This window comes from Nyctibius grandis, chromosome W (assembly GCF_013368605.1).
Source record: "Nyctibius grandis isolate bNycGra1 chromosome W, bNycGra1.pri, whole genome shotgun sequence".
Lineage (NCBI taxonomy): Eukaryota > Metazoa > Chordata > Aves > Nyctibiiformes > Nyctibiidae > Nyctibius > Nyctibius grandis.
In genome coordinates, this window is record NC_090694.1 from 24,201,824 (window position 1) to 24,215,082 (window position 13,259).

A 13,259-nucleotide genomic window follows, 5' to 3' on the forward strand; every position below is an offset into this window, starting at 1 on the left:
GCAAACAGGGCAATGGACGGGACCACATGATTTATTAACCTGGGGATGGGGTTATGCTTGTGTTTCCGTTGGATAGGTGGCCTGTACCATCAGAGGCTAAAGGGATCTTTCAGAATGAATCATTGGTGAATACCTGGGATGTATGGGTGCTTTATTTGCCTCGAGCACCCTTAGAACCTCAGGAGCTTGAACTTTTAGGGGCAGTTAAAATGGACTATTGCTTGTACTTCCACTATACAGGGAAAAATCAATCCTTGGCATGGGTAGTTAATTCGAGTCTAGCTGTCTACAGGAACGATAGTGCGTGGTGCAATTTCACTTCTACTAACATCTCTAGATCTTCTAATGTCCCCCTGGCTCTGCCCTCAGGAGTATTTTTTCTATGGGGAGATTGAGTGTGGGGGGCCATACCTTCTCACATAAAAGGAGGACCATGTAGCTTAAGACACTTAACTCTTTTGGCTCCTAACACTTCTATGATTTATCAATGTCACGGTTTAAAGCTGGGCCAGCTATTAAACCTGTGGCAGACACTCTCTGTTAACCCTCTCCCCCCCCACCCTAAGGGAAAGGGAAAAGGGAGAGAGACTTACGGGTTGGAAAGTTAAAACAGTTTTAATAAACTATAGTAATGAAAAAGAGTATAATAAGAATAAGAGAAATAATCAAATATATACAAAACCAAGATCAAGAGCTTGGAAATCCTTCTCAGGCAGAGTTGCTCCGCCCAGCACAGACAGAGGGGAAAATGCAGTAGCTCCCTCTGCCATCACACCTGCAGGCTTTTAACTGCAGAATTGGCAAAGCTAGTACCAATCAGTGGAAGACAGGAGGGCCCCTCCCTCCTGGGCCCCACCTCCAGGAGGCAGTGGGTTAGTGATAAATAGGAAAGTGAGAATGACATGTATGGGATGGAATACCTTGTTGGTCAATCTTGGGTCACCTGCCCTGTCTGCTCCTCCCTGCAGGTGCAAGCCCCCTTCGGCTCTTCACTCATAAGCAGTGAGGAATTTAGCAGTGACCTTGGTTTCTCTAAGACTAATTGGCCTGGTTTGGGCCAAACCAGGACAATCAACATCGCTATAAACTAACCAAGAGAAACATTCATGCCTGTACTGAGGAATGTGATGACCAAATCACCCTATAGAATAAGGGTAAAATTTTTGCAGCTTCTTGACTAGTGCCTGGAGCAGCTGCTGCTAGAGCATTAAGTACCTTGAATAAGTTGGGATGCTGGCTTTCAAAACAGACCAATGCTACTTCTGCGGCCTTAAGTAATTTGCTGTTAGATGTAGACTCAGTTAGACACGCTACACTGCAAAATAGGGCTGCTATTGGTTTTCTTCTATTAGCACATGGGCACGGGTGTGAAGATTTTGAGGGAATGTGTTGCATGAATCTGTCAGATCACTCAGAGTCTATACATAAGGCGATTCAAACATTGAAAGATGGGGTCAGCAAGCTGAAAGAATCAGATGGATTTGGATGCTGAATTCTCTTCTATCAGGTTGGGGCATTAAGGGATGGTTATTGGGATTAGTCAAAATGGGATTGAGTGTTATCCTTGTAATATTTTGGTATTGTTGTTTCACAGAATCACAGAATCACAGAATGTTAGGGATTGGAAGGGACCTCGAAAGATCATCTAGTCCAATCCCCCTGCCGGAGCAGGATTATCTAGACCATATCACACAGGAACGCGTCCAGGCGGGTTTTGAATGTCTCCAGAGAAGGAGACTCCACAACCTCTCTGGGCAGCCTGTTCCAGTGTTCAGTCACCCTCACCGTAAAGAAGTTTTTCCTCAAATTTAAGTGGAACCTCCTGTGTTCCAGCTTGCACCCATTGCCCCTTGTCCTGTCAAGGGATGTCACTGAGAAGAGCCTGGCTCCATCCTCTTGACACTTGCCCTTTACATATTTATAAACATTAATGAGGTCACCCCTCAGTCTCCTCTTCTCCAAGCTAAAGAGACCCAGCTCCCTTAGCCCCTCCTCATAAGGGAGATGTTCCACTCCCTTAATCATCTTCGTGGCTCTGCGCTGGACTCTCTCTAGCAGTTCCCTGTCCTTCTTGAACTGAGGGGCCCAGAACTGGACACAATACTCCAGATGCAGCCTCACCAGGGCAGAGTAGAGGGGGAGGAGAACCTCTCTCGACCTGCTGACCACACCCCTTCTAATACACCCCAGGATGCCATTGGCCTTCTTGGCCACAAGGGCACACTGCTGGCTCATGGTCATCCTGTTGTCCACTAGGACCCCCAGGTCCCTTTCCCCTACGCTGGTCTCCAACAGCTCTGCCCCCAACTTGTACTGGTACATGGGGTTGTTCTTGCCCAGATGCAGGACTCTACACTTGCCCTTGTTATATTTCATTAAATTTCTCCCCGCCCAACTCTCCAGCCTGTCCAGGTCTCTCTGAATGGCTGCGCAGCCTTCTGGTGTGTCAGCCACTCCTCCCAGTTTTGTGTCATCAGCGAACTTGCTGACAGCGCACTCTAATCCCTCATCCAAGTCATTAATGAATATATTGAATAGAACCGGTCCCAGAACCGATCCTTGCGGGACTCCGCTAGACACAGACCTCCAACTGGACTCTGTCCCGCTGACCACTACTCTCTGGCTTCTTTCCTTCAGCCAGTTCACAATCCACCTCACTACCCGATCATCCAGACCACACTTCCCCAGTTTAGCTGCGAGGATGCTGTGGGAGACCGTGTCAAACGCTTTACTGAAATTGAGATAGACCACATCCACAGCTTTACCATCATCTATCCACCGGGTAACATCCTCATAAAAGGCTATCAAGTTGGTTGAGCAAGACTTCCCGTTGGTGAAGCCATGCTGAGTGCCCCTAATGATCCCCCTGTCCTTGATGTGCCTAGAGACAGCACCAAGAACAAGTTGCTCCATCACCTTTCCGGGGATGGAGGTGAGGCTGACTGGTCTATAGTTACCCGGGTCCTCCTTCTTGCCCTTTTTGAAGACTGGAGTGACATTCGCTTTCCTCCAGTCCTCAGGCACCTCTCCCGTTGCCCACGACTTAGCAAAGATGATGGAGAGTGGATGTTGTTTGTTGCGGTGTGTCTCAGGCATGATAGAATCAGCAGTGAAAAAGGTATGGATGGTTCAAGAACTTCAGGGATCTGCTGATCCTATGATGCCTGAGGAAATGGTGGGAATGAAGGAAATATGGATGTATCCATGATCTTTTTAAAACGAAAAGGGGGAATTGTTGGGGGATATTGTTGCAGCTAACGGAAAGAATCAAGAGCTCTCCAAGTTTGAGCCACAGGCCAATCTCCTGTGTGCTTCCCACGGAGCCTATGCCAGACTTAGCACCTGCAAGGTCACAGGCCCATCTCCTATGTGCTTCCCACGGAGCCTCTGCATACTTGACAGTAAACATCACTGTGAACAGTGCTGGACTTGGCACCTGCAGGATCATGTTAGAGCACATAGTTAAGAAAGGGCAAAACGCTGTCCGGGGCAGGTGTTTCCCTGCTGCCCGTGGATCTGGCAGGTGGTTATTTCCCGAGGGAACTTTTTCATCCTGTTTTCTCCCCCTGTCCTGTTGAGGAGGGGCAGCGAGAGAGCAGCTGGGTGGGCCCCTGGCAGCTGGCCAAGGTCAACCCATCACAAAGCCTAAAAGGCAGATTCCTCCATGTAGAAGTTGAAGGGGGCTGGTGGTTTAAAGAATGATAGTGACTGGGGTAGGAACAGGACGTGTTGGAGATAGGGATAGTCGGGAAATAGCTGGGGATCCAGTCGCTTTGAGGGGGGGAAATTTCAAGAGAAAAAGCCTTCTTTCTGAGCAATAAGAGGTTCTTGTGAGAGAAAGGATCTAGACTCCCATTTTTCCTCACTTGGTAATAAAAGTGACAAAGAACTGGAACTCCTGCCTGCAAAGGGGTGAAAATGCACGGAGCCTGTTGGATGCTCTGTGTGTGTGTGTGTGTGTGCGCGCGCGCGCGCGTGTTGGAAACCCAGGAACAGCTATAAAGAGGTCATGGAGTAGATGTGAGCTTGGTTAACCTTGAGAGGCGTCCCTACTCAAGGGGAGATCGCCGCCACGCAGCCAGCTGCTATGGAGGGAGAGCTCAACGGGCCCTGATGGCTGCAGCCCCCTTGCTTTCTGAACTCCTCCTCAGAGAGGAGCCTAGGTGCGGCTGGATCCACTCCTAGTCCCAGACTCGGTCAACGGGTTATAGCTAAAGGATTATATGTGCTTCTAGCTAAAGGACTATATGTGCACCCCCGATTCTTTATGGCACTTAGCTAAGATTTCAAAGGTTCATCGTGCTTATTCCCAATTCACTCACCTTCCGTCTGGGCGTCCGGTGTTAGTTTGCGCCGCAGTTCGGACCCTAGGTTTCCCGAAGCAGACTCTCAGGCATGGGATTTTATAAAAATAAATAATTTAATAGAGTGGTACAGCAGCAGGGTCGGCTTGAGCTGGGTGCCTCCGGAGAGGGATTTCTTTGTTCGGGTCGGGCCCCTCTCCGGAGCAAGGGGGTCCTTTCTGAACCTCGTGACTCAACGGGAGGGTCTCCCTTACCTTTCTGCATCTCCAGTCCCCGTGTAACTCATTCTAAAAAATGGCTTCTAACCCGATTTTCCCTCTGTATGTCTCCTCCGTGTAGTAAGTAATAGAGCGACCCTTGCCATCGAGCTCTGGCAAGTCGCACTTTTATCTAAACCCTCCTCCGCGACAGGCCCAAGAAAGCTGGTTAATACTGGAGGGTCACCTCCTCCAAGCTCAAGAGCGGTCCATCCCAACGAGCAGGAAGTGGGGCAAAAGTGCCGGGAGGCCTGCGTGGATGAGCAAGGAGCTCCTGGCCAAACTCAAGCACAGAAAGGAAGCCTGCAGAGGGTGGAAGCGAGGACGGGTAACCTGGGCGGAATACGGAGACGTTGTCCGAGCATGCAGGGCTGAGGTTAGGAAAGCTGGAATTCCCAACTGCAATTGAATCTGGCAAGGGATGTCAAAGACAACAAGAAGGGCTTCTATAAGTACATAGGTGACAAAAGGAAGGCTATGGAAAATGTGGGCCCTCTGCTGAATGAGGCGGGGGGACCTGGTGACACAGGACATGGAAAAGGCTGTGGGACTGCAGCGGCCCCTTCTCTCCCTTCCCCCCCCCCCTCCCCCCGCCGGTACCTTGCCGCCCTTTCTCTTCTGTCCTGGGACTTCGAGGTGACCTGCTGAAAGAAAACGGCGTCCACCTGCCACAACTGCAAGGCTGTGGCCGCAACCCAAACGGAAGCACTACAGCCTAGCTATGCTGACGTCTCCCCCCCAAACGGGCCTCCCGAGGACTGATATAGCTGTCTAGACCTCGGGCTGCACGGAGCTCCAGTCCCTGGAAGTCCCCCTAGCACCCGAAGGCAGCGGCGGATGTCATAGCTGCGAGCGCGGCCAGCTGGAAGATCTCCTTGGACAAGTAACTATGTTACAAGAGGAGCTCGACAGGCAGCACGGTATATCCGGGACCGCGAGCAGGAGATCGATGCGCGGCATTGTACGCTGTCCCAGGCTGAGCGACAGCCTGCCTTAAGGCTGCGCAAGAGGAAGGTAAGCCTGAATCCACCCTCGAGCTGACTGACACAAGCAACTCACGAGATGAAGGAGACTGGACGCTTGTCTGTGCTCGGGGTAGAAGGAAGAACCCTCCCCCATCTCCTGAAGTGTCCCTACGTAACAGACAGGATGCTCTGGGGCTGGAGACTGAAGAGCACGCGAGTAACGGACAGGAGCCAGGACAAGCCAACCGTGCAAAGCTGACCCAACCACCCACCCGCATTAGAACCAGTGCCACCAGAAAAGCACGTAAGGTATTAGTAATCGGAGATTCCCTACTGAGAGGCACCGAAGCACCCATTTGCCGTCCAGACGATTTGTCTAGAGAAGCCTGCTGCCTACCGGGAGCTCGCATTCGTGGCCTCGCTGAGAGGCTGCCGAGCCTGGTGAACCCTCCGGGTTATCGTCCGCTCCTACCATTCCGTGTAGGGTCTGACGAGGCGACTTAGAACCCTCCAAAGAGAGCATATGTCCCTCGGAGCAATGTTAAAAGGATCGGGAGCACAGGTGGTGGCCTCCTCTATCCTCCCAGTCAGAGGAAGGGGTCCAGGAAGGAGGAGACGGATTGAACAGGTGAATGCCTGGCTGCGTAGCTGGTGCCACACGCAAGGTTTTGGCTTCCATGGTCGCGGATCTACCTTTGAGAAGCCGGGTCTGTTGGGAGCTGATGGGATTGACCTGACCAAGCGGGGCAAGAGGGTCTTCGCCAACAAGCTGGCCAGACTTACAAGGAGGGCTTTAAACGAGACTCAGCGGGGGAAGGGGATGGAGTTTTGAGCAACGGAGAAGAGCCAGGGGCCGCTGATGCGTTAGGAACCAACAGGGGAACAGCTGAGAAATGCCGCAAAGGAATCGGGGCTTGAGCCTCCGAAAAGGTGACACGGTCGACAGCCCAACTGAAGTGCCTCCATCCCAATGCACGCAGCACGGGTAACAAACAGGAGGCGTTGGAAGCCACCGAGCAGAAGGAGCAGAAGGGAGCTGGCAGCTCTTTAAGGACGTTTTCCTTAGAGCACAAGAGCTCTCGATTCCCACGCGTAAGAAATCAGGCAAGGAAGGCAGGCGAGCAGCGTGGCTGAGCAAGGACCTTCTGGTCGAGCTGAAGCGCGAGAAGGAAATGCATAGGCGGTGGAGGCAGGGACACGCGTCCTGGGAAGAATAGGGGGATGCTGCCCGGGCGCGTAGGGATGGGATCAGGAAAGCTAAGGCACAGCTGGAGCTGAATTTGGCAAGGGATGTGAAGAATCATAAGAAGGGCTTCTACAGGTGCGTTGGTCAGAGAAGGAAGACTAGAGAAAACGTACACCACCCCCACCCCCCTCCGATAAATAGGACAGGAGAGCTCGTGACAACCGACACGGAGAAGGCTGAGGTACTCGACGATTTTTCTCCTCCGTTTTCACTGGCAATCACCGTTCCCGCATCCGTGATCTGGATGATGGGTAGACGGACTGTACCCTCAGCGAGTTTGCTGATGACACAAAACTGGGAGGAGTGGCTGATACGCCGGAGGGCTGTGCTGCCGTCCAGAGGGACCTCGACGGGCTGGAGAAATGGGCCGGCAGGAGCCTCGTGCGGTTCAACGAGGGGAAGGGCACAGTCCTGCACCTGGGGAGGAACAACCCCATGCACCAGTACATGCTGGAGGCCGACCGGCTGGAAAGCAGCTTTGCAGAAAAGCACGTGGGGGGCTCCTGGTGGACACCAAGTTGAACATGAGCCGACAATGTGCCCTTGCCGCAAAGAGGGCTAAGGATACCCTTAGCCCGATATAGAGGAAAGCAGGGTTTATATATGTTACAATACAGTTGTGTAGACCAGTCAAATTGCTCACTGTCCCCGGGGGTGCAGGGCACCACAGACCACCCTTGGGCAGCTTTGGGGGCACTGCCTGTTTTTCTAAACGCCTCCTACCCAGCTTAGCGCAAATCCTGTCTTGATCTGCCCTCCAGCCCTCGAGCCACCAGTGCTGAACACACGCTTTGTATTTTATTTTCTCCCAGGAGGCGTGCAGCTTAGAAACGTCTGCAATTGAAGTGGGGCTTTCGGGGAGCAATTTAGAGCGACTTCTGTTGGTTCTGCGAAATGTTCTGAAAAGTTAAGGCCTGCCCTGCCCTGCCCTGCCCTGCCCTGCCCTGGCAAAAGCGGTCACTTGACCGGAGGGAGCAGCACCAAAAAGCCACGAGCACGTTTGGGGTGGACTCGATGCGGTAACAAATAACAATAAATAGTACTTCTAGCTACAACAGCCTCTTCCGAGACCTCGCTGCCCGCCCACGGGGTCGCAGCACCACACGTCGCAGATCCCTCCGCGGACTCGCCCCACGGCTTCTCCCTCCACCCCCAGGTCGGATCCCTCCGCGCCCCGAGGGCACGCAAACTCCCCGAGCCCCGGCAAGCACCAGGTCGACGAGGGCGGACCCGCCGAGGGGGCGGGGACAGGCGAACCCGACAGACGAGACAGCCAATCGAGGCGCGGGATCGGCCGGCGGCGATCTGGCGGCCCAATGGGCGCCGCGGAGGGCCTGGCCGAGTGGAGGAAGCGCGGGGGCGACGACAACGGGCGTTGTCGTGGCTGACGAGATTATTGGGGCGCGGGCCGCCCGGGCCGGTGGCGCCACTACTGTCTTCGGAAAGATCATCGGCAAGGCGCTTCCCCGCCAACGTCATCTACGAGGACGAGGAGGTAGCCGCGGCTTTGCTCTGTGCGCGGTTCCTCTTCCCTTCCCCCCCTCCCCCTCCCCCCGCGCTCGCAGGCACCCTGAGCCGAGGACCCGTTGCGCGGTGCCCGGGAGCGCGGCAGGGCGGGTGGCGGCGTTGCTGCGGGTGGGCGGAGGGGCGGGGGACGGACGGGGCCTCTCTGGGTTGTGGCGCTCTCTACGGCACCACCCCTAAAGCATCGCGCTTCTTCGGTGCCCCCCCCCCGGCTGCCGCGGCGCGTACTGGGTTGCTGGTGCTGTCCGGCTCGCCTCGGTTCCCAGCCCCGCCGTGTCGTGTGCGCGCGCGCGTAGAGGAGGGCCTCTGACGGTGACGCACTTGGTGGCAGCCGCAGACGTTTGCCGCGTGATATCCCCTTGGCACTGCAAGTCGTGCAAAGTTTGCTGCCGAGGGATGGGAGCGGCCCTACCTCGGGGAGGATGATAGTCTTGAAGCCTTAGATGAAGCACGCGCAGTCGGTCTCCTCGGGGATTCCAGGTGTACGGCTGGCTGGCTGGATGTAAACAGCGAACGTCTGAGTGAGCGACCGTAATGAGTTAGTTCTGCATAGGAGAAATGCAGGTCTTGAGGTGCCTCGTAATAGCATCATAGAGATTTCACAGCTCTGCTGTGCTAGGCTTTGGTTCTGAGCCCCCAAACTGGATTATTAAAGCAAAGAGTTACAGCTTTTCTTATTTGTCTTAAAAAAAAAAAATCTAGCAGCCGGGCATCCTGCAGGCTGCAAAAGCTTCCCAGGCCTTGTTTCTGTGGTGAAGTGGGACCGTGACAACAGCATGCTTGCAAGGTTCACGGATGCTGGTGCACCACAACGTGCTAGGAACTGGAGTGAGCTGCTTAGACTGGGGGGAAAACACGCAGCCGTTACCTACGCGATGTTAACTTTAAGTTAGTATCCCGTCTAATTTTTTAATTAAAATGCTGAAGATTAACAGTTAGGGATGTCTTCTGCTTTTGAAGGTAGGGTTTACGTGCAACATAGAAGACAGACTCGTACTATGCCCTCGCAGGCTTCCTGTGATTATGCTTTTGTTCAATACTCGAGCTCCCTGTACCGTGGAAAATGAGCGGCCGCTGATCTTCCGCTTCACTGAAGTCTTTGCCGATTCAGTTAGGCCGTTCGTCTCCTGCCTCTGCGTGGACCACATCGAATAGCAAAACCGCTTAGGAAATGATCAACCCAAATTAAAACATACCGGAGGTCGCTAATCTGAAGTACTGGCCCGTCTCCTTGCCCCCATCGCCTTGCATGCTGGATCCCGCTTCTGGAGGGGGCTCTGCAAATACGTCGTCTTTTGCGTATAGAAAGCATTAATATCGCGTAAGAAAAATCAGCGTTTCGGCTTGTGTTTGGGGTATCTGGTAATCTGCTTCTGTACGAGTTCAGTGGGGCACATTGATTTGCTTAAGCTGTTACCTTTCTCTGAAGCCAATTACGTTTTAACTGTGTGCTCTTCCTCCAGTGCCTTGCGTTCCGTGATCTTTCACCCCAAGCTCCGGCGCTTTTCCTAGTCGTGCCTAAGGAGCCAATTATCAGGTTATCTGAAGCGGAAGATTCTGGTGAACCTGTAAGTACTGTGGAAGCTTTCTGTACGCTAAGCTGTACCTGTAATTAGTTCCTAATTTACTAGACTCTCTCCCATCCCCTCTTTTCCTCTTGATAGGGCACAGTAGGCTATTTTGGGCTTTCTGGCGCTATAATCTTTTGCCTCTAGCTTGTAATGGAATTGAGCTTTTTGACTAAAAGGAGTGATATAAAGCAGCGCTCATCCCTGGGCGAGTACTTCTGGTGCAAAATGCAGCGTCGTTTTGGAGCGCAGTCTGATGCCTCTTGTCATGGTTTGGAGTGAGAGCAGTAGTACTTCTTCTAATACGGAGAAGAGGGCTTGGGGTTTCTGGCAGGTCAGGGGTGAGGGAAGGGCAAAGCTGGTTGAGAGGTGCTGGATGCTTCACTTTTAGCTATAAAAGTCAAGTTCAAAGACTCTGTAAAGCCGCGCAAAAGGCAGCCTAAAGTTTATTTTCCACCAGAGTTGCTTATGTTGCCCGAAGATGTAATGGGGGCTTTAACCCGGAGACAAACTTAGCTTCTGTGGCTGTTTTGTAGTCCGTTACTGTCTAGCTTGAAAAAAATTGCACAGCTCTTTTTTTTTTTTTTTTTTTTTTCCCCTCCCCTCTTTCCCTATAGCCTGCACAATCGGTCTTTGGAGCTTTGCTTGGAAAATGTCAGTTGCAGGCGGACAGACAGTAATCTGAAGCGCAATGGTTGAATCGCTAGGAATTGGCTAACTGGTTTCTCTGGGTGGTTCTCTGCTCTCACTCCTTCCCTTCCTGCCCTCTCCCCCCTTTGCGTGTGGCTTTTCATTTTATTTATTTATGGTTTTGTACTTCCTTCTCCAGCTTCTTGGGCATTTAATGACTGCTGGCAAGAAGCGCGCTGCTCACCTGGGCCTGACCAATGGATTCCGGACGGTTGCGGATGAAGGGCCCGAGGGTGGGCAGTCTGCCTGTCACGTACAACATCTACACGTTCTGGGTGGCCGTCGGTTGGGCTGGCCGCCTGGCTAAGATTTTTGCACCACAAGAGTTGCCGCACGTGTACAAATCGCCACTGAACGGATTTCGTCAGTCTAGCCACTGTTGACGTCTAATTTTCGGTGACGTGTGTCTGTGGAAGGTAATAAAAGCTTTGAGCAGCAGTTGCACAATAAAGATTTAGCATGGGGATATCACCTCTGTCTTGCGCGTCTTACTGAGGGAAATAGCTCTGCAAGTTAAAATGGTGTCTCCCCGGAGTGTAAGTACGTGCAACGTTTCAGTCTGTTAACAGCGTTCTATAGATAGGTAGTGATTTGCCCCGTCATTTGAAGCGTGACGCTGGAACCCGCTTAGCAGTCTCCTGCGTCTTGTAGGAAGCAAACTCTTAGCTTTTTGGAAGCGGTACGCAAATGTACATAAAGCCAGCGTAGGCTGCTGCGAAAACTTTAGAAAATACTGTACGTGACGCTACAGGCACGCCGCACAAGGGTGGTTTCGGCACAGCGCGACGTGTCGGAAGCGTCCAACTCCTGTTGGAGCGCTTTATCAGCGGCTGTGTGATAAGGCCCCGTTGATATCCCTTTTCTGGTGAGGAGGGATGTGGTAGGAGAAAACAGTCGGCCTGAATGGCAGCTGTGGTGCTTCCATAGCACAGTGGAATCTCTCTTTTGTCACTTTGGGCCAGCTGTCCTGGCTCTGTCCCCTCCCAACCTCTTGCCCACCCCCGGCTTACTGGACTTTGGGGGCGGGGAGGGGGGGGTTGGGGAGACAGCCTCCACGCTGTGGGAGCACTGCTCAGCAGTAGCCAAAACATTGGGGTGTTATCAACACCCTTCTAGCTACAACTACGAGGGACGCGCAGCACTATGAGGGCTGCCGTGGGGAAAGTTAACTCCATCCCAGCCAGACCCAAACCAAAGCTACATCGCAGGGAGACGGCAAACTTCCTCTTTCTTTAACAGCTATTAAAAAAGGGGAGATGGGCAGGGGAAAGCAGGGCGATCCTTCGTTGCCCTTGAACGCTGTGATACCGAGGCATCTGAGACGCCCGCTGGGAGGCAGACTCGTCATCTCTTCTATATCCCGAGGCGATCAGGTGGAGTTTGGCGACAGGGGCGTGTAAGTAACCCGAGGACTTCACCTTTATTTAATCTTCCCCGGGGAGGAGATGGAAAGGATTTACCTGAAGTAGATGGAAACCGACACATGATGCTTCCTTGACACTGCACTGGTGCAGCGTTTGCTTACTGAATGATTGAGCTAGGTAACATCTACTGGTCTGTCTGTGGAAACTCCCTAAGGTATCTAGAAGGTGTTCCCGCTTCTGGGGGCGGGGGGATTTTGAAGCAGCTAGGTATGGCCTATACGTTGGGAGAGACCGGGTGATTACCATAGGTTTCGGAAGTCTGTGGCGCCCGGAGGAATTTACGTCTCGCCTCGCAGGCGACGTTGCCGATGCTTTGCTCCAAACCAGAGAGAGCAAAGGGTTATTAAACAGTGATCCACTGAAGAATCGCAGAATCCTGGAGCAGCCCGGGTGGGAGGGGACCTCGAAAGATCACCTGGTCCAACCTTCTGTGGGAAAGGGAGCCTAGATGAGATTATCTAGCACCCTGTCCAATCGCATCTTGAAAACCTCCAGCGATGGGGACTCCACCACATCCCTGGGCAGGCTGTTCCAGTGGATGATTGTTCTCACCGTACAACAAAAAAAAACAAAAACCAAAAAAATCACAAAAAAAACCAAAGAAACAAACAAACAAAGGTCTGTCTTGTGTCGAGATGAAACCTCTGTCCTGGTGCAACTTGTACCCCTTGCCCCTTGTCTTCTCCATGTGGCTCCTTGTGAAGAGAGAGCCTCCATCCTCTTTGTAGCCACCCTTTAAGTACTGGAATACTGTGATGAGGGTCCCCCCTGAGCCTTCTCTTCTCCAAGGGAGAAAAGAGCCAGCTCCTTCAGTCTTTCCTCATCGGGCGGGTTCTCCAGCCCTTTGATCATCTTCGTGGCCCTCCCTGGGACCCTCTCCAGTCTGTCTGCGTCTTTTTTTTTTTTTTTGAATCGTGGGGACCAGAACTGGACACAGTGCTCCAGGAGCGGCCTGCAGGGGTGGCCTCTGTGAGAAGAGGCCGGGGTCTGCCCTGCGCCGGACACAGCTGGTTCCAGCCAGCTGGGCACCGGACTCGCCGCAGGCCAAAGCTGAGCAACTCGGCGAAGCTGGTGGCGCCCCTGTGGAAACATAGTTAAGAAAGGGCAAAACGCTGTCCGGGGCAGGTGTTTCCCTGCTGCCCGTGGATCCGGCAGGTGGATATTTCCCGAAGGAACTTTTTCATCCTGTTTTCTCCCCCTGTCCTGTTGAGGAGGGGCAGCGAGAGAGCAGCTGGGTGGGCCCCTGGCAGCCGGCCAAGGTCAACCCATCACAAAGCCTAA

The 13,259-nt window shown here is 53.0% G+C and overlaps 1 protein-coding gene across 1 annotated transcript in view; it reads left to right on the forward strand.

Moving 5' to 3' along the window:
* The window catches only part of LOC137675727 (adenosine 5'-monophosphoramidase HINT2-like), a 406,008-nt gene extending 394,983 nt beyond the window's left edge, over positions 1–11,025 (forward strand). The window contains 5 exon segments of the mRNA XM_068421915.1: positions 7,585–7,678; positions 7,929–8,236; positions 8,238–8,267; positions 9,760–9,864; positions 10,694–11,025. Of these exon segments, the coding sequence (XP_068278016.1) occupies positions 7,585–7,678; positions 7,929–8,236; positions 8,238–8,267; positions 9,760–9,864; positions 10,694–10,861 (705 nt within the window). The 3' untranslated portion in view covers positions 10,862–11,025.
* The last annotated feature ends 2,234 nt before the right edge of the window (positions 11,026–13,259 follow it).